The sequence below is a fragment of the Euphorbia lathyris genome, chromosome 2, assembly GCF_963576675.1.
Source record: "Euphorbia lathyris chromosome 2, ddEupLath1.1, whole genome shotgun sequence".
In the NCBI taxonomy this organism is placed as follows: Eukaryota; Viridiplantae; Streptophyta; class Magnoliopsida; order Malpighiales; family Euphorbiaceae; genus Euphorbia; species Euphorbia lathyris.
In genome coordinates, this window is record NC_088911.1 from 142,061,678 (window position 1) to 142,083,975 (window position 22,298).

Sequence of the window (22,298 nt, forward strand, 5' to 3'; positions counted from 1 at the left end):
ACATTGTTTAGTTCCTCTATTTTGAAAAACACATTATAAGGTCCCTACATTTTGTCAATATTCACTATTTGGTCCTTCTGTCTATTTTTTTAAGATTTTGAACCGAATATATGTTAGCTTGCAAGACAGCCATATTACAATACAAAATGAACATGTTACTTTATGTCTGTGTATTTATGTCAAATATAACAATTAAAAATATAAAAAAAAATAGATGAAATGACCAAAATGTTAATATTGATAAAAGATAAGGACTTTATAATGTGTTTTTCAAAATAGGGAGACTAAACAGTATGTTAGGTAAAAATATAGGGACTAATAAATTATTTACCTTTTATTATAAGATGTCTACTATTTTAATTATTAAGTGTAGGCACAATACACATGTCCAAATATAAATTAGAGACAAAATATATATACACATGTCATGAATTGATTGATTCGAAAGTATAAGGAGTATCTTAGAATTACTCATATAAATTGAGGATTCTCCAAGGGCGCGTTTGGTTCAAACTTCGGAATCAGAATTAGAATCGGAATACTATGGAATCAGAATCAGAATGCTTATTTATTTCTTTTGTTTGGTTTAACCTAGAATCAGAATTCAATTACTCTTGATTCAAATTTTGGAATCGATCAAAATGCGACAAAATTAAAATTAATTAAATAATAATATATTCAACACGTAAATAAAAAATATCAACTATTAATAATTAGTGAATATGAAAAATAAAAATTAATTTTTATTATGTAAAACATTAATATAAATTTGATACATATAATTTAGAAAACAAAGAAAAAAATTATATATACAAACTATCAGAAAAAAATGAAAAAGAAAAAGAAAACAGAAAAAAGAAAAAAGAAATCTCCATCCACATACTCCACATGCACATAGTGGAAGTGAGGTAGACCTGGCAATTATCGTGTTCGAGTCGTGTTCGTGTCGTGTCATTTCGGGTTCGTGTCAAAAAGAGTAAACCCAAACCCAACCCAAAAACTTTCGTGTCAAAGTCGTGTTAACCTGTTCGGGTTAGTGTCGATTTCGTGTCGTGTTTTCGGGTTACATGTAATTTTGTTATGCATATATATTAATAATAACTCTTAAAAATATAAGAAGATATGGTACTGTTTTTAAACATTTTATATCATTTTTAGATTAGTATGTTAACAATAATTATTGAAAAGTTCGATAATATCATGTTAGAGGGTCATGTAATGTGTTTATAACAATTTAGGAAATTCAAATCAATATTTGCAATTAATAATTATAATTTTATTATCTTTATTAATAAAGTGACATAAAAAAACACTAGAGAATATAACAATAATTTTCAATATCCGTGTCATTTCGTGTCGTTTTCGGGTTCACTTATCAACACTAACCCAACCCAAAAATTAGCGTGTCAGTTTCGTGTCAACCCAAAAATGACCTATTACCTATTTAGCTCAACACTAACACTAAAAATCCGTGTCGTGTTCGTGTCGTGTAATCGGGTCGTGTGTCATTTTGCCACCTCTAAGTGAGGGTAGGAAAAAATAAACTGATTTTAAATGTGATTTACTCTACCTAGCCACAAATTCCTACTTCTAGCCTCGGGAATTAACCGAGCCCAAAAATTGAAAAAAAAACCAAAACCTCTCAAATACCCTATACACTCTTCGATCAAATCCGAACTCGTTTGTGAACCAAATCATGGATCGTGAAATAGCCCGTAAAGAGAAAGACAAAATGGTAAGATTTACGGTTTTATTTCGTTGATTTTCGCTCTATTTTGTGATATGTGAGGTATTTAAAAAAATCGTCGGAATCGCAGTTGGGCGTATGAACATCACGCTCGACCTGTGGTTCGGGCGTGATTCCCTTACCAATGGTGCGGGCATGTGGCTATCACGCCCGACCAATGGTGCGGGCATGTGGCTATCACGCCCGCACCACTGGTCGGGCGTGATTCCCTTACGCCCGAACCACAGGTCGAGCGTGATAGCCACATGCCCGCACCATTGGTCGGGCGTGATGCTCGAACGCCCGAACCACAGGTCGGGCGTGATGCGCTTATGCCTGAACCACTGGTCGGACGTGATGTTCATACGCCCGACCAGTGATCTGGACGTGATTCCCTTATGCCCAATGTTTTTTTAAAAAAATTTACATTATTTACAAATTTATTAATTTATTGTAATTTTATAATAACTTTAGTATAATTTTATAATTTTAGTATAATTTTATAATTTTAGTATAATTTTAGTATTTTAATTATACTTTAATATAATTTTATAATTTTAGTATAATTTAGTATAATTTTAGTATTTTAGATAATTTTATAATTTTAGTATAATTTTATAATTTTAGTATTTTAGTATAATTTTATAACTTTCAGGGACAAGCAAACGTCCTAAACTTTCGCCGGTTGGATACGGTGTAGAGACATCGTCGAGCCGTATATGCCCGATCGAACGCTGCGACAGGTCGGATATACTCAGTCTATCCCAGCTGAGCGTATTAGACCTGATAAAACAGTACGACCATGGAGATCTTTAGCGTATAAGCTCACGCATTCCTTAGTCACAGTTGAGGATACCTGACGGAGATTTCTATCGGCTCGGGGAATTGATCGGAGGAGATGTCGACCAGTTGGATACGATCCCATTGCCTGTGATCCTGCTTATATGGACTGGTATATGCGATATTCGCATCCTTATCTCCTTCATGCACCACAGGCTGGACCGGTACAACATGCTCGTGCAAACAACGAATTTGTAAGTTTATTATTATTTAATATTATTATTTAGTATTAGTTTATATGTGTTTAATTTTTAATATTTATTAATTTTTTTTACAGTGGGTTAGCTGGTTGTGGCGTGTCACCCAACTAGCGGCTACCCACCGATCTGACGAGGATGCTCCACGCATTAAGAGGGAGATGGATGAGTTTATGGATGCGTGGCTCGGGCGAACTAGATTATTATTTTTTTTTGTAGAACTTCATACATTTTAACACTTTTGATATTATATTTACTCTTGTATGTTTATAATTTTTTTTATGTTTATTAATTTTTATTTTAATGTTTTTAAATTTTATTTGTTAAAGGATAATACGAGTTAAAATGCCGTAATTTTATTTCTAAACGGATAATTCGAGTTACCACGCCTCACCCTGTGGTGAGGCGTGAGGCTATCACGCCTCACCGTAGGTGCACACGTGATAGTCCCACGTCTCACCTTGTGGTGAGGCGTGATTATCTCACGCCTCACCACAGGGTGAGGCGTGATTACCTCACACCCGCGTGCCGGGAGAGGTTTTTTCCGCCAATTTCCCACCTCAAAGCCTGAAAGGGTATTTTCGTCCTTTCACGGGACTAGAGATGGAAAATTAGGGCTGAATTTAACAACACCCCTTTTAAATTTGATTCCCCTCTATTAATTTTGATTAACATTATATTATGGAGGGAATCATTTCCTTATTTACAGGAATCACATTTCCATAATTAAATTTAGCTAACCAAACAATCTAAATTCCCATTCCCATTTCTTTTCTCAGTACTTTTTACCCAACCAAACACTACTTAAGTGTATAAAATATAAAACGCAGCTACAAATGCTAAAAAACGACATATAATCATTTCTTCCCAATCACCAATCAACGGCCTAGATCATAGGAGATGACGTCTTATTTGAATTGTACCCTAAATTCCTCTAATTACTAGTATTTGTTTCCTTTCCCGGAACTATATCCATCCCGGAATTCTAGACTTTGATTCCTGCGAACTTCGCGTAATTGATTTTTGAATCGCGATTTATAGGCAGGCAGAGAGCGGCTTACAGGATGGGGTCATCCGCAGCAAGGCAAGCTCTACTCAGAGTCTTAAGAGCAGTCTTTGTTGCGGTTATGATGTTGTCGGCAGTGGTTACTGTAGCAGAAGGTGAGCGCTTCAACAAGAGTTCTTCAAAAGGGGCTGAATCCGGCAGCGGATCTTCTGCTGCTGCTGCTGTCGTCAACGACCACGACGAGCTTGATGGCGGCTTCTCTTCTCTTGATGGAATGTTACATTGGGCAATTGGTTTGTTTCTGTCTATTTAATCTTCCAGTTTCCTCAATTATGTAGTTTTTGATTTTTGACTATGAATACAGAGTGAGAACTTGGACTTCCTGACTTATGGAAGTGAGTGAATAGTAACAAATTGATATTTCTAGGGTTTTGATTGGATTATTTTACTTCAATATCACAGGAATGTTCACTATCAACACTAAATCCATATGTGCATTAACTATCCTCATCGTTTGGTTCTGTCTATCTAATCTTTCAGATTCTCCAATTATATATTCTGTGATTCTTGACTATGAATATAGAGTGAGAACTTGGACTTCCTGGTTCTTACTAATTTATGGAAGTAAATAGTAACAAATTGGTAGTTCTAGGGTTTTGATTGGATTATTTTACTTCAATATCAACACCAAATCCAAATTGGTAGTTCAAGGGTTTTGATTGGATTATTTTACTTCAATATCAACACCAAATCCATATGAGCATTAACTATCCTAATCTTTCAGCTTCTCCAATTATATATTTTGTGATTCTTGACTATGAATATAGAGTGAGAACTTGGAATTCCTGGTTCTAACTAACTTATGGAAGTAAATAGTAACAAATTGGTATTTCTAGGGTTTTGATTGGATTATTTTACTTCAATATCAACACCAAATCTATATGTGCATTATCTATCCTCATCGTTTGTTTCTGTCTGTCTAATCTTTCAGCTTCTCCAATTATATATTCTGTGATTCTTGACTATGAATATAGAGTGAGAACTTGGACTTCGTGGTTCTTACTAACTTATGGAAGTAAATAGTAACAAATTGGCATTTCTAGGGTTTTGATTGGATTATTTTACTTCAATATCAACACCAAATCCAAATTGGTAGTTTAGGGTTTTGATTGGATTATTTTACTTCAATATCAACACCAAATCCATATGAGCATTAACTATCCTAATCTTTCAGCTTCTCCAATTATATATTTTCTGATTCTTGACTATGAATATAGAGTGAGAACTTGGAATTCCTGGTTCTAACCAACTTATGGAAGTAAATAGTAACAAATTGGTATTTCTAGGGTTTTGATTGGATTATTTTACTTCAATATCAACACCAAATCTATATGTGCATTATCTATCCTCATCGTTTGTTTCTGTCTATCTAATCATTCAGCTTCTCCAGTTATATATTTTCTGATTCTTGACTATAAATACAGAGTGAGAACTTGGAGTTCCTGGTTCTTACTAACTTATGGAAGTAAATAGTAACAAATTGGTCATAGTTATTAAAGGCGCGCCTTTGGCGCATCAGGTGCAAGCCTTAGCGCCATGACACCCCCATGGTGTTGCGCAACCACTGTGGCACACGCCTGGTGCGCCATTTTGCACCAAGGGCAGTTGCCAAAGGCACACCAAGGCGCGCCTTGGTGACATAGGGGCAATTTTATGGGTTTTTTGACCGTTAAATATCTGGAACAAGTGTTCTGAAGGGTCCCAAGTGAGAAAAAAATATTAAAAAGGAAGAGAGAGATTATACGTTTGAAGTAATTAGAAGAGGAAGAGACAGAGTCTTATTATAAGAGTAAGAAGTTTAGTAGAACAAAACACAGAAAACGAATTCAAACAGAAACAAAGCAGCCAAGGGGAATTCGAATTCAATATGAGTGATGAGTTTTGAGGGTTTTGATCAGGAATAGAACTTAGGATTTAGTATTCAACTTTAGCTTTCTAACTTGGGGTTCATTTTGCATTTTAAAATTTATTTATGCTTAAGAATATTGCCGTGATTTAGTATTCATTGCATTTTTATGTTAGTTTTATAATTTTTATTTTTGTAAGTGCGCCTTGTATCGCTATGGCATGCGCCATCGCCGTGCGCCAAGGCTCTTGGATTTAGAAAGCTAAAGTTGAATACCAAATCCTAAGTTCTAGTCCTCATCAAAACCCTCCAAATTATATTGAATTTTTATTCCCTTGGCTGCGTTGTTTCTGTTTGAATTTGTTTTCTGTGTTTTGTTCTACTAAACTTCTTTCTCTTATAATAAGATTTTGTGGTAGCATCTTTTAATTAATTCAAATGTATAATCTCTCTCTTCCTTTTTAATATTTATTTCCCCCCCCTCATTTTGGACCCTTCAGAACACTTGTTCCATATATGTAACTGTCAAAAAACCCATAAAACTGCCCCTAACTCACCAAGACACGCCTTTGGCAACTGCCCCTTGGCGCAAAATGGTGCACCAGGCGCGCGCCATGGCGGTTGCGCCATGCCATGGGGGTGTCATGGCGCTAAGGCTTGCGCCTATGGCGCACCTTTAATAACTATGAGGGTTTTGATTCGATTATTTTACTTCAATATCAACACCAATCTAAATGTGCATTAACTATCCTCATCGTTTGTTTCTGTCTATTTAATCTTTCAGCTTCTCCAATTATATATTTTGTGATTCTTGACTATGAATACAGAGTGAGAACTTGGATTCCTGGTTCTTACTAACTTATGGAAGTAAATAGTACCAAATTGGTATTTCTAGGGTTTTGATTGGATTATTTTACTTAAATGTCAACACCAAATCCATATGTGCATTAACTATCCTCATTGTTAATGCATCAGGTCATTCCGATACTGATAAATTGAAGGAAACCGCAAAAAGTGTACAGAGTCTATCTCCTGACGAATTGGAGAAGCGTCAAATGGAAATTAAAGTTAGTATTCTGCCTGTGTCTGTAATCTACTGCTAATAATCGTTGATTACATGAATTGAAGCTACTTATCTTTACATATACACCTCTCCCTAGCATGTTATTTTTAGCCCCTTCAAATTCATCCTTTTTTTTTTGTTTTGAAGTGGTTGCATTGCTCTGTGTGACTCAGGAACTGACTGACAAGTTGAAAATGCCATCAGATGCTCAGTTGATGCAGATTGCAATAGATGACTTGAATAACTCCTCTTTACCTTTAGAAGATCACCACCGTGCATTGCAGGAGCTTTTGATTCTTGTTGAGCCAATTGATAATGCAAATGGTAAGTATGAATCTATCCACCTTAATTAATATGCTTGGAACAGATTCTGAAGGAGGATAAATGTTCATTTACTGGAATGATTTGTTATGCAAATTGCCACCACTGGGAAATTAAAGACAAGTTTTTGAACTGTTAAATTGCCTTAACGTATTTTCCAAGTTCTTTTTTGGATCACAATTACAATTATTAGATGATTTACGGATAAGTTAAATAAGGAGTTGACCAAGTCTATATCTCTCAAGTCTCAACAGATTATTGATAATCCATTTTTGAGTTCATCTGGAAGGAGTTTTAGACATACAGTCTACGTAATTCACGTTGCTTGGGCTCAGGTCCATGATAACCTGGGGCAGCTAGCTACTATTTATTATAACCCGGTTATTCCTTTCGTCTCATGATTTTTGATCTCACCAGAACAATTTGCATTTGATTTGAGGTTCTGACTGGCATAATAGAATTTTGTACAAACTATTTCATGGAGGTTTGCATTAACCATAAGTAACTAGGTGGACTTCTTCAAAAAAAAATATTTACTTATGAAATTACTGAATGATCTGATCCTTGATTGCAATTACCATTAAGATATAGGACATCATTATTCTCTACTATCTTTTGTTGGTTTGCTCCATGAAGTTTGTGTTTTGGTTCTATTTTGCCCACAGAACTTTTTCACTGTGCCAAGACTCACATGACATGTTTATATATGCAACTTATTGTGGTCTAGGTCAGATAATAATATGAATTTCAACATGTCTTGCTGTCATGTCATTACGTCACTAAATTCTTGAGTATAAGCAATGCCTTGGCACTTCACCGAAGATCGTTAGGTTGGAATGAGAAGAGAATGCAATTTCTGTAAGCAGAACTGCTAAAAGAAAGTATAGGATGTATTTGATTGAAGTTTGGGATGTATGATGCTATTAGGTCTTAATTCGTGGATAATGAAGACATCCTTGTAACCAGGATATTGAACTGATGATCGTAAATATACACGTGTGATACTTCACTACTCTTGTGTGCTAATGGTTAGAAGTATCTGGTTTTGTTTCTTCATGCAATATTAGTGGCTCATTCTACTACTGTGTGCATACCAGATTTGAACAAACTTGGTGGTCTTGGCGTGTTAATGGAAGAGCTTAATCATCCTGATTCAGATATAAGAAGAGTTTCTGCTTGGATTCTTGGGAAAGCTTGCCAAAATAATGCTGTTGTCCAGAAACAGGCATATAATTTTCTAACTTTTACCTGTTCTTCTTGTTTACGGTTGATTATTGGTTTCAAATTTATGCGTTATGTTTATTGATTTTTTTTTATTATATTCAACTTGTAAGGTCTTGGAGCTCGGGGGAGTCCAGAAGCTAATCAAAATGGTTTACTCAACTTCTCCAGAGGAAGCCATAAAAGCATTCTTTGCTCTTTCATCCTTAATACGGAACAATTTAGCAGGTCAGCGATTGTTCTATGAAGAAGCTGGAGATCAAATGCTTCAGGTACCTAAATAAGTAAGGTGGTCGAGTCCTTATTTAAAGCATTGCTGGTTGCAATTGTTGTGTCTTTTCTAAATCATTCCTTTGCAGAACATACTGATCAACTCGAGCACTGATATCAGACTCCAGAGGAAGGCTATTTCCTTGATTGCGGATCTGGCTGAATATCAATTAGAAGATGTGGAAAGAACTGATCACTTTTTCTTCAGCAATCCTGTATTGCTGAAGTCAATAGTTGATCTAACAGCAACAACAGACATTGATCTCCAGGAAAAGGCAAGTTTTTTGAGCAAGTACAAAGTGTTTTAGCTGGATTTAGTTTTTGCAAAATCATTAATATGGGTACCCATTTGGGGGTTGCAATGACATTTGAATGTGCTTAGCATGGTCAATATGCGATTGAGACCGACAGTGATGTGCAGTTGAGAATGCATCATATGCAACAGGCTCAACTACATATTGCAGTACTCATTCTTAATTTCCCGTTCTTCGGTTTCTTTTGCTCACTCACCATTGCATAGATGATAATGTTACCATACATGTTTTTGATCCTCCTTAACCCAAGCCTGACAGAGAATTTCAACCTTGCAATAGGTAGGGCAAGGCAGCAAGCAATGTGAAGTTTGTTTTAAAATATGCCTTTTGTACAATGCATTACCCCAAATACTAGCGGACAATATGCATATAGTATGTGTAATAATTAATATATAGAAATCGTTTTACATACACTATGAATTAATGATTAAATGCGGATCGCTACCAAGCATCCAACTCTGCACTTTTCCTCCCTTTCTCCAATTTTTAGATGGAAGGAAATCAGATTGGATGACAAATTCCTCCTGCACCTTTATCTCTTTTGCTAGCATCATATGGTGATGGTCAAGGAAAATCTATGACTTTTGGTGAACTTTAAGCCTGAAGTATACCCTTATTCGTGGGACTCAGCCGAGTAGGGATTTTCGGGGGCCTCAAGCCAACAACAGAAAACCTAATGCAAACAATTTAATTATTCAAATGAGTGTCTGATTGCATTTTTCCTATCACAGCATTGCTTTAGTTAACGTGTGTAAAGGGAAAACTCAAAATGTACTATAAGCTCTTAATGTAACCGCCTAAGATACGAAGTCTCTTACATTTGACCAAAGAATTAGCCAACACTTTAACTTTATCTAACTGATACATAAGTGTGATTAACCAATTGTTAATCTTTGATCATATTGATTGACAATTTGTTCGTTTTTAGGCTCTTGTTGCGATCAAGTCTCTCTTGGAACTCAAAACAACTGAAGCTTCTATTTTTGAGGACTTGGGTGGTGCTTTGGAAAGGATGAGGCTACAGCTGCAAGATTTGATGAGTGTGGAATACCATAGAGATTATGCAATTGACATGGAAATCCTTCGCCGAGAAGTCGAGGTGATTTTCCATAGGAAGCATGACAAGGTGAGAACTAGAGCTTTCTCTGGGTTTGATTATAATTTTGTGTACTCTTATTTGATAAAAAGATTTTGTTACAGGTGATCAGAGTTCCTACATAATGGGAAGCACCGTGCCTCTCACTTTCAAATTCAATCGTGCAAGTTAATCTCCATCTCTCTCTGCAATTTTTTTTTTTTATAGATAGATAGATAGATAAATAGATAGGTAGATGACGAAAGAGGTCATGCGAATGAGTTGGTTGCGCCTAGGAATTAATTACTGTCTATATAATGTTGGAAAATATTCTCGTATAAGTGTCTTATAAATAACTGCGTAACGAGTTGTATTTTTAATCAGTAAATTGCTTCTGATGCAATATCGTTTTTTATTGGGTTGCTGACCAGGAAAAAGAAAAGAGAAACAAAATCTTGTTAGGGAAGGAACAATTGAAATTTCTGAAACATTCGGGGTTTTCAGGGATGGGAATGATGGTGGGGGATATTTTCCTCCCAATGCCGAAACTGGGATAGGGTAGAGCGTATTATCCCTGAATCGTGGGGATCCTTGCCCTGCCTCTGTATAAATCCGGGATTCCCGAAAATCTCAGATATTAATTATATTATATATATATATATATATATAATCATAGTTCAACAACTATTTGGAAGAATAACTATATTATGCAATTATACAATTATTTTCTTTCCTTTTATGTTTCATATACATAACTCTTCAAGCTAAAAATTTTTGTAGTCCTTAATTTTTTACTCAATACACTGTTTAGTCTTTGTATTTTAATAATATATTGTTTAGTCTTTAACTTTTTTTTTTTTTATATTCAATAGTTTAGTCCCTCAAATATTTGAATTATTAAACAGTTTAGTCTCCTATAGTTTGGTCTCTATAAGGGGTTACACTTTTGAATAAAACAAAAGTTAAGGACTAAACAAAATATTAGTAAAAGACGAGGACTAAATAGTATGTCAGGTAAGAAAGTGAGACTAATAAATTATTTACTCTAAAAATTAAAATACATATTGCATCTACTTTAGCTTAATCTTGTTTGGTGTTTTAGTATCTATGTTGTATAATATGGGTGGCGAATTTTCGTCACACGTGGGTACCCGCTTTTCAGGATTTCTTTTCCTTGATCGGATTGAGGTCTTGGTTCGAGTCCGAGTAGTGGCATATCATCCTGTAATTTTACAATATACATATTTATGTATAAAATAGTCTGTAATAATCAAAATATTAACTTTTTTTTTTTATATCGCATATTATTGTTGGTCTTAGTTTATATTGTAAACTTATAAAAGTATCTAAATTTGAAACAGATGGCTGCAAGTAAAATAATATATTTATCATTCTCTATTTATATTTATAGATAGAGGAGGGGAGGGGATGATAAAAGAAAATAATTAATATATATGGATGGAATAACCATTATAATAATGAGTTTTTAACGTTACAATATTAATGGTTTATTGTCATAAACAAGTAATAATAAACGTTTTTTTAAAAGTTCATTCTTATAATTGATATTCCTTCCATTTATAGTAATCATTTTCTTGTATCATCCTCTTTTCTCCTCTATCTATAAATTGAGAACGATAAATATGTTTCTTTGTAGCCATATGTTTTAAATTTAGACACTTTATAAATTTACGACATAAGACTAAGACCAATAGTAATATTTTTTTTTATTACTTGAATGCGATAAAAAAAAAAGCAAGTTAATATTTTGATTATTTTATATATAAATATGTATATTTGATTTTTAAATTAAAAAAATTTAAAATTTGTGTAAGTATGTTTTAATGGAAATTAAATTTTAATATTTTCATACAATAATTAGTTAATATATAATAATTTTAAAATGAATAAACTGATCTAAATAAAGATTAACCAAATTAAAAAAATGATCAATGAATTCTTAAATAGATTGATGGATAAAATGAAGCTGATAATTATTTGGCTTCCATCTGTCTATCAAAAGAAAATAAAAAGGAAGTTTTACAATAAAAGAAAATTCTTATATAGGAATATATAATATTAAATGATGAACGATGGATCTTATATAAACGTGTAATTATTAAGAGAAAAAATGAAGTTTATAATAGAAAAGAATTACATATGTTTTTATAATATATTACCTCCATTTCATATTACATATCTTTTTAGAGATTTTTTTTGTTTCATATTACATGTCATTTTATATGATCAGTATACGTTTAAGTTATCTTTTTCTCTGTCATAAAACGCGGGTTTATGGAAATTAATTAAAATAATGGATTTATTATAGAATAAATAAATATTGGAATCAATAAATAAGGGGCAACAATGTCTTTTTTTCAATATTCGTAATTTCTATACAACTCTCTAAAAACACATGTAATATGAAAAGTAAATAAATTCCCAAGCAGTGTTACATTTTACGAATAGGAATTTATAATATAGAAAAGTAAATAAATCAACTTTTACTTAGGCTTAAGGAAGAAGTAAATATAGAAATTAAGGGATAAGATGCAAAAATACTCTGAACGTTTACAGTCAGGAGCAATTTTACCTCTAACATTTAAACTGATGCAATTTTACCCCTAACAGTGGCAATGAGCAATTTTACCTTTAAAATTTCAGATATTATTATAAAACACATATTTTGTTTCTTATTATGCACAAATTGCATATCAATTTGTTCTAAAAGAAAGATTTCATATTTTTTACGATTTAATAATAAAATTGAAGATTAATATTTATAAATTTGGTGAAATATTTGATTTTTTTTTGTATCCAACTCGTAAAGAAGAGTAACTTTTTTTCCATGTCTAATCTTATATTTGTGATCAATTACTAATAATTGATAAAATGACACACATGTGAAGTGTAAATGACAAGATTCTTGATAGAGAAGAAGTTTGATGAATTATTTCTCAAATTGACCAAACTTGTCAACGTTAAGAGTAAAATTGCTCTTGAAGCCAAATTACATATTTTAAACGTCAAAGATAAAATGGTCAAACACGTGAATATCATAATTAAGTACAAAATTACAACTAAGTCGTGTCACCAAACTTAATTCTTAATATGTCATTATTTTTATATATTATGATTTTACACAATAATTTAAAAATTCTAGACCCAAATTCATAATTCATAAACCCTAGAAAATATATTTTAGACTTCTAATTTATAAATTCGAATCCTTAAAATATATTAAAAGTACTGATTTTACTAGTTTGATATAATTCAAAATCATTACTTGACATAATTGTAAATAATTTTTTTAAAAGTGAATTTATATGTAAATTTTCCAAGATAAATTCGCTCCTAACTATAAAAGTTAAGTGTATTTTTATAGTTTTCCCTAAAATTAAATACAAATATTATTACTTATTTGTATTGAAGATCACTATAATTATTTTTAGGTTAAATAATTTATTAGTCCTCACATTTTTACATAACACATTGTTTAGTCCCAAATTTTGAAAAACACATTATAAAGTCAATATTAGCCCTTTGATCATTTTGTCTAGTTTTTACATTTTTAACCGAACATATCTTAGCTTTGAGGACAACCATAGTACAATACAAAATGATAATGTTACTCTGTTATTTTCTGTCTGTTTGTTTATGCCTAATATAACGGTAAAAATTTAAAAAAATAAACAGAAGGATCAAAGAGTTAATATTGACAAAATATAAAAACTTTATGATGTGTTTTTTAAATAGAGAGACTAATCAATGTGTTAAACAATGTGTTAGATAAAAAAATTGAAGACTAATAAATTATTTATGGCTTAATGCTTCTCCAACCCCCTTAACTTGTCCAAATTGGTCATTTTACCCCTCCAACTCATCGAATGTCCTATTTACCCCCTTAATTCCATAAAATGGTATTTCTCACCCACTTAACTTGTCCAAATTTGTCATTTTACCCCTTCTCAACTCATCGAATGTCCTATTTACCCCTTAAATCTATAAATGTGGTATTTCTCACCACTTATGATCTTATTTACTCTCTTAACTCCATAAAAATAGTATTTCTTATCCTTTATAGTAGTAAAAAAAGTGGAAAAGAGAAAGAACGAATAAAAAATACAAATAACAAGAACATCAATATAAAGAAGTTAAATACATTATATGTAGGGATAATGTACCAAAATAGGCCTATGATTTTTAGGAAAGTATCAATTTAGGTTCCACTTACAAAATAGCATAAATATAGGTTTAACGTTTAAAAAAAGTTATCAATTTAGGCTTCGATAACAGATTGTAAGGGGTGAAAAATACCACTTTTATGAAATTAAGGGGGTAAATAGAACATTCTATAAGTTGAGAGGATAAATGGACAAGTTGAGGGGGTGAGAAATACCACTTTTATGGAGTTTAAGGGGTAAATAGGATATTCGTGTTTTTGAGTTACCTGTAAGTTTGTTATGCATATATATTAATGATAACTTTTAAGAATATAAGAAGATATAATACTTTTTTGAGTAAAGTTCAAATAAAACCTCTGTGGTTTCATTAATTTTCAGATAAAGGACTGTGGTTTACTTTTTGTCAAAACGAGGACTGAGGTTTTCAACTTTAGCAAAATAAGGACTTTTTTTATTGATACTATTAAAATCACCCTTAACAACTTCAAAAATGACATATTTTAAGAACTACAGTACTAATATTCTAAGCAACTTTAATTCTTCAACTTTTTTTATTTCGAGATTATTTAGATGATGTTTGGTAAAGAGATAGAAAGTTAATGTTTAGAGAGAGAAAGTTCCAAAAAAGATGATTTTCTAAAATCGAAAATGTAGTTCCATAGAAAATATAACATTGAACAACTTTAATTCTTGAAAATTTTCATTTTGAGGTCGTTAAAGATGGTTTTAATAGCATTATTAAAAGTACGAAACCTCAGTCATCGTTTTGACAAAAAGTAAACCATAGTCCTTTATCTGAAAATTAGTGAAACCACATGAGTTTTATTTGAACTTTCCCCTACTTTTTTTCTTTTAAATACTATGTGTCATTTTTATATTAGTATGTTAATACTAACCATCGAAAGTCCGCTAATATCCTAATGTAATGTGTTTATAACAATTTAGGAGATTCTAATCATATGTGTAAATAATAATTATAATTTTATTATCTTTATTAATAAAATGACATATAAAAATACGAGAGAATATAATAATAATTTTAAATATTCGTGTCATCATTTTTGGGTTAGCATGTCAATCCTAACCCAACCCAAAAATTCACGTGTCAATTTCGTATCAACTAAAAAATGACATATTACCTACTAACCTAAACCCAAACACTAAAATTATGTGTCGATCTCGTGTCGTGTGTACTTTTGCCAATGTATAAAATGATATAAATTTATTTTTAACATTTTTAAATAAGATTAAATGTATTTCTTGAATGTAGTATTTTGATAATTATTTGATTGTTATATCGACTTTTTAAATAAAATTGTCGATAAAGTGAATCGGTTTCGTATAATTTAATAGGTTGTTTGTAAATGTGTTAGTAATATAATAAACATTTTAGATATTTTAATAAGTTTTTTGTGATTAATTTATATGTATGAACTTAGTCGTTGACATTTTGACAGATTATTTATAACTGTTTTAGTAATATAGTGATAAGACAAATGAGTTCAAAGCCATCAAGTCTAGTAAAAAGGTAGATTTAAACCCATAATTCCTACATACGCCTAAACCAAACGGGGTGCCAAGACGACCCAAACTTGTCCTATCCAGACAGGTCAGATCCTAGGGGTACTAAGAACATTCCACCATATCCGAAGTCTATAAGTATTACTTTTAAACCTCAAAGTAAAGGGGCCAGTCTCTCTCTAGTTCTACAGACTATTTCTCGTATCTCTCTTTAACTTGATTATTAGAGTGTATTTAGGAGACCACTCTCAACGCAGGTCAGACCATTCAAAAGGACTTACATATATAATCTCCATACCTCATCATTTGGTGCGGTGGGCCTAGAATAGAACGGTATATGTCATTCACTATGATCAAGAAAGCAAATGTGATTGAATGAAATGCATTTCCAAAGAAGAAGGTGATCACTGCCTCCGAAAAATACACGAAGGGGTATGCGGTTAACACAAAGGGGATGAAAACCTAGCCCAATAGGCTCTTCTACAAGGACTTTAGTGGCGAACCACAGATGCCATCGTCATGGAGAAATAGTGCAATAGTTTCCAAATGCATGCCATTGCCACAAAGTCATGGGGATCAACGTTTGAAGGTATCATTTCACAATTGCTCTTAATAAACCAAACGAAAGGGACCAAGGTGGAGGCTTTGTCCATCATTTTAGTGTCTAAGGTAATTTCATTCCTCTAAAGCCACGTCCTCAACTGGTTCGCTATTCCCTACTCATTCCTTACGGAAAACAGAAAAAGTTTGATTATTCTCGGCGGATGCTCGCCTTAGACCAAGCTTTGCCTACGAGACATCCGTCATGACGCCTACGATACTGTTTGACTCGGACTCATTTGGAACGCTCCATCATCTTGGTAAGGTCGCAGATAAAGAATGTAGTCGCCACCTATACTAGGTCCAAAAATCTTACAAAGATTTCTTGCAAAAAACTAGCGAGAATTTGAAAAATATGGTATATTTGGGGAAGATCAATATCCCCTCAGAAAGAAATATTAAGCATTTCTAAATCGCTCAGTAAACCTCAGACTTCATACTCTACACCCTAATAAACTGTCATGCATTATTGAATTCTTTTAAGTTTATGTGAAAGTGCGTGCATATTATTGTGTCAATTAGCATTTTAAGTTTAAATCACCTATTAATAGTAAATCCTTTAGCATGCATGGTCTCTGGTCAAAGGATATGGAAAGCGAAATAAAAAAAATGAAATCCCCAAAAACATAAAGCCCGAAAAGAAAGATAAATACAAAATTACATAATGCATCTTCACTTTGTGCTTCATACTCCCGAATCACTATTTAGTAATTAAATCAATCTTACAACACACAAATAAGCGAGTTAAAATAATAAAACGAATAAAAATATGAATTTATAAGTTTTTGAAATTCGGGAATGTGAATACTCAATCTCATGTCGTCTCTACGCTATAGCGAGTCCCTAAGCAGTCGCGAAAGACCTCTTGGCAGCAACGACTACTTTGAGCGATCATAGAAAGGGTCTAGTTAGTAGCGTTCACCTCTAGACAGTTATAGAAGTAGTTTGGGCGGTGTCGCCCGCCCCTGGGCGATCACAGAAGTGGTCTAGGCAGTAGCGCCTACTTGTGGACAGTCACATTAGAGGTTTGGGCGATAGCGCCCGATACCTATTTATTTATAGTGTTTATATATGTCTCAGAGTTTAATTATGACTTTTATTAGTCTTAAAGCTCATAATTTACTTTAATAATGCATGTTGTTTTGTTTTACCTTTGGCTGCTCTCTATTTAGAAAGATTAGTCAAACAGGTTGGTAGAAGAAGTGAGAGATGAAGCTAAAAGAAGACCATCATTTTCAAGGACATTCGAACTATAAAATTACTTTTTTCTAAGTTTTTGTCTTACCCAGGGAAATAAAATTTGTAGTTGAAACTAATAATTTATGTTTTTTTGTTTTATGTTGCAGATTTTTCTGTCTGCATGCAACAATTGTGTTAGGGAAAACCCCGCAGTAGAACGAAATATTTAATCTGGGTAAATAAATTGACAACAAAATAAAAGAAGAACAATAAAGTAAATGACACAAGGATTTACGTGGTTCGACGGTGTGCCTACTCCACGGGCGAAGGAGACCGAAAATTATTCCACTAGAGAGACAAAAGTGGTACAAAATAATAGAGAAAATAACACTCAAAACCCTTAACCCCAATACATCCAAAACCTCACAATTCTCTCTTAGAGAATATCACTCAAAACTAGCAATCTAATATCAATTGCTAGGATGCCCAAAACCTATGCCAAAGCATGGTATTTATAGGCAAATTTTGGAGTGTGAATACAAAGAAAAATAATGTGTGAACAAAGGGAAAGAAAAGGGATAAATGTGAACTTTGACAAATTTAATTGGTGTTCAAAGTTCAACATGGTTTGAATTGAAATTCAAAGTATTCATACTAATTTCAAAGCATTCATACAAACTGTTATGTCTGTCTGTGGCAAACTATTCTATCTGTTTCGACCGACTGTTCTCAGCTACTGATTTATATGTAATTTTATCTTTGCTTTAGTATTTTACCGTTTTCCATGCGTTTTAAACCCACTTTAGAGTGTTGTATTGAAGTATTGTCAAAATCATTATTAATCATCCAATTAGATAAATTTTAATGTAGACCGAACTTACGCTTCCTTTTTATATAAATATATAAAGTTTAAGAATTTTATTAATATTAGAAAAATAAAATAATTTTTATATAATAATTATCAAAACATAAAATAGGAAAAAATAGTATTAAATGATATTTTAAGTTGTAAATATGATTATACATTTATTTGTTTTTTGTTTTTTTTTAATCATACATTTATTTGTTTTTTTGAAAAATATGATTATACATTTATTAATTATTGATAAATATCATAAGTTGTATATTAATGTGGTGGTTGAGAAGCATGTTTGAGATTAAGATGTCCCAAATTTGAGCTCCCTTATTTATAGATTTAAAAATAAAATAATAAATAGCAACCCAGAAAATGGCTTGATCAGACCGCTTAACCGGGACAGGTCTCTCTCCGGAGTGGAATAGTGACCAGTTCCGGTTGAATCCCCTTATATATAGATTTTTTTGATTAAATAGTAACCCAGAAGATGACTTGATCAGATCGATTAACCGGGATAAGTTCAAGCGGTTCTAACCGGTTTTCAGCTATGTTAAAATATAGCTATTTTCGGACCAAAATAGTGACTAGTTTCGGTTGAACTGGCCGATTCGGTTCGGTTCTTACAACCTTACATTCTTTTCGAGCCCCCTTATCTGTAGATTTTTTTTAATTAAATAGCAACCCAGAAGATGACTTGATCAGACCATTTAACTAGGAGTGGTTATCAGCTATATTAAAATATAGCTCTCTCCGGAGCGGAATAGTGACCTATTCTGGTTGAACCCTTATCTATAGTATTTTGTTTTTAATTAAATAGCAACCCAGAAGGTAACTTGATTAGACCGCTTTACCGAGATCTATTCAAGTGATTCTGACCAGTTTTCAACTATGTTAAAATATAGCTTTTTTCGGACCGAAATATTAACTAGTTTCAGTTGAACCGGCCGATTCGGTTTGGTTCTTACAACCTTGCATTCTTTTCGAGCTCCCTTATCTGTAGAATTTTTTAAAAAAAATTAAATAGCAATCCAAAAGATGACTTGATGAGACCATTTAACCGGGAGTGGTTTTCAGCTATGTTAAAATACAGCTCTTTCCGGAGCGAAATAGTGACCTGTTCCGATTGAATGCCTTATATGTAGACTTTTTTTTTAAATTAAATAGCAATCTAGAAGATGACTTGATCAAACCGCTTAACTGAGATCGATTCAAGCGGTTCTCACCGGTTTCAGCTATGTTAAAATATAGCTCTTTTCGAACCGGAATAATGGCCAGTTCTAGTTGAACCAGTCGGTTCGGTATGATTCTTACAATCTTGCATTCTTTTCGAGCCCTTTATCTGTAGATTCTTTTTAATTAAATAGCAATCCAGAAGATGACTTGATCACACCTAGGGCTGTAATCGAGCCGAGCAGAGCCGAGTTTTGGCCTGTTCAAGCTCGGCTCGCTATAAAATTAACGAGCTCGAGCCCGAGCCAAGCTTGCTATAAAATTAACGAGCCGAGCCCGAGCCGAGCTTTGGCTTGCTCAACAAGCTTGAGCCGAGCTTCGAGCTTGTTTCGAGCCCAAAATCCTCTTTTGGACTTGGTTCATTAAGAAAATTATCTAACCATGAATTATTTGTGAGTAAATTGTTAATTATATTTGTGAAGTTTGCTCACAAATAACTCTTTAATTGTGTACATAAACAAGCTCACAAGCAAAGTTCGTGAATAAATAAACAAGATGCGTACAAATAGTTCGTCTATTACTCATTTATTATGTTTGTGAACGAACTCGTCTAATAGCAAATGAAATAATATTAAGTTTAGATATTTGTGAACTAACACAAAACTATATAGTTTTCTACAAAACTAAAATTTGTTCATAAATGTTCTAATCGAGTCTGCTCGCGAGCTTTCGAGCCGAGCTTTGGCCTGCTCAAGCTTGGCTCGTTTACGAACCGAGCCAGTAAATCGCGTTCACGAGCAGCTCGTTTACAAATCGAACCGAGTCGAGCTGAGCTTTTATCGAGCCGATCACCGAACCGCTCATGAGCGGCTCTGTTCATTTACAAACCTAATCACACCATTTAACCCGGATCGGTTTTCAGATATGTTAAAATATAGCTCTCTCTGGAGCGGAATACTGACCAGTTCCGATTGAACCCTTTATTTGCAGATTTTTTTAATTAAATAGCAACCCAGAAGACGACCTGATCAGACCGCTTAACCGGGATCGATTCAAGCGGTTCTGACCGGTTTTTAGCCATGTTAAAATATAGCTCTCTCCGGACCGGTATAGTGACCAGTTCCGATTGAACCGACCGGTTCAGTTTGGTTCTTACAACCTTGCATTCTTTTCGAGCCCCTTTATATGTAGAAATTCTTTATTTTTTTTAATTAAATAGCAACCAGAAGATGACTTGATCAGAATGGTTTTTAACCATATTAAGCTATCTCCGGACCAGAATACTGACTAGTTCTGGTTGAATCGGCCGATTCAGTTTGGTTCTTACAACCTTGTATTTTATATAAACAGTGTTCTTTTTGGTTGAAAAAAAAAACTGAATTGAACTGAATTCTATTGAAACTGAAATAATAATATAGTCCGTTAAAAATAGCAATAATAAAAATAAAAATAATAATGGTTCTAATAATAATAATAGTAAATATTTATAAAAATTAATTATAATAAGTAATGATAAGTTACTGAACTGAACTAATTCTGAATACTGAACTGAATGCTACTGAACTGAATATTACTGAAATTAAAGGCCTGTTTAGTTCAGCTGTTAGCTAATAACTGTTGCGGTTGCTGTTAGCTGTTTGCCGTTGCAGTAAACTGTTAGTTGTTTGTTATTAGCTGTTTAATTATTAGTGTTTGGTAAAATTATATTGAACTGTGTGTGTTCGGATTTAAAATGTCTAATATGGACATGTTTTAAATTAATTAACAAACATATTGTATGAAATAAGAAGGATAATTTTATTAATAACAAATAACTAAAAACAACTGTTTATGTCGTGAAAAGCTCCAAAAGACTGCGGTTTCTAAAAAAATACTAAACGATGCGGTTATATAAACCTAACCAAATACAATATTTAATGCGATTTGGAGTGAAACGACGCTCCTTTTTAAGCGGAAACAAACAAGGGTGCTAAAAAACCGAACCAGACCAAAATAACCGATCGAACCGATAAATTTCAGATTTTTCGGTACGAGTTTTGGTCTATTAGGTTCGGTTTTGGTTTTATTTTTTATAATATTTCGGTAATTTCGGTCCGTTCGGTTTTTAAATCAAAATTACCGAATTAACCGAACAGACCCAAATAAATTAAAATTAGATTTATTATATAATTAATGTATGTTATTTATTGTTCTAAGTTATATTTGATTTAGAATTGTATTATTAGAATTTTTGTTAAGCATGATAGTTTTTGGATTGCCTGAAACTAATTATATTATTGGTCTATTTAATGTTTATCTACTAATTTAGTACAATTGTACACTAATTCATATTTGGAATTAAAATTGATTTCATTTCTATATAAAACTTGTATGTTTTTTTTTTCTGTTTTTTTTTATTTCAATCCAAAAAGAAAAATAAAAATTGTTGTACCCAACAACATCGTTGACGGTATAATATTATCCTTACATAAAAATAATTGTTAATGAATATAAGAAAACCGAATAATCGAACCGAACCAACCGAAATAATTCGATCAATTCGGGTTGGTTATTTATTATTATTTAATTAGATTCGGTTTTTATTTTTATGACTATTCGGTTTTTTGGTTATTTCGATTCGATTTTCAGACCGAACCGACCGACGAACACCGGTAAAAACAAACAATAAAGAACACGGCATTACTCCCTCCGTTCTAATCACCTAACAACTACTATTTGCCAAAACAAATTAAAGAGTTCATTAGAATCGACGGTCGAGATTAAAATAAGAAGGTAAATCTAACGGTGTTAAGGTTCACGTGAACAATGGTGGCAGCTATGAGGAGTAATTATCAAAGAATAGTACGAGT

At 32.7% G+C, this 22,298-nt stretch overlaps 1 protein-coding gene across 1 annotated transcript; it reads left to right on the top strand.

Annotated features, from left to right (window-relative positions):
- The first annotated feature begins 3,686 nt into the window (after positions 1-3,686).
- Positions 3,687-10,354, top strand: LOC136220189 (hsp70 nucleotide exchange factor FES1). Its single transcript, XM_066007952.1, has 8 exons — positions 3,687-4,062; positions 6,651-6,742; positions 6,912-7,062; positions 8,157-8,284; positions 8,394-8,552; positions 8,640-8,825; positions 9,793-9,990; positions 10,065-10,354. The coding sequence occupies exons 1-8, from the start codon at positions 3,828-3,830 to the stop codon at positions 10,083-10,085; spliced, it is 1,170 nt and encodes a 389-aa protein (XP_065864024.1). The 5' UTR covers positions 3,687-3,827; the 3' UTR covers positions 10,086-10,354.
- Positions 10,355-22,298: the final 11,944 nt, after the last annotated feature.

Bases quoted from the DNA above. Each gene is read 5' to 3' on its own strand.
- LOC136220189 (XM_066007952.1), top strand. From the start codon at position 3,828: ATGGGGTCATCCGCAGCAAGGCAAGCTCTACTCAGAGTCTTAAGAGCA. The intron at 4,063-6,650 runs GTTTGTTTCTGT...TTAATGCATCAG, and splicing joins AATGTTACATTGGGCAATTG to GTCATTCCGATACTGATAAA. The intron at 8,826-9,792 runs GCAAGTTTTTTG...GTTCGTTTTTAG, and splicing joins ACATTGATCTCCAGGAAAAG to GCTCTTGTTGCGATCAAGTC.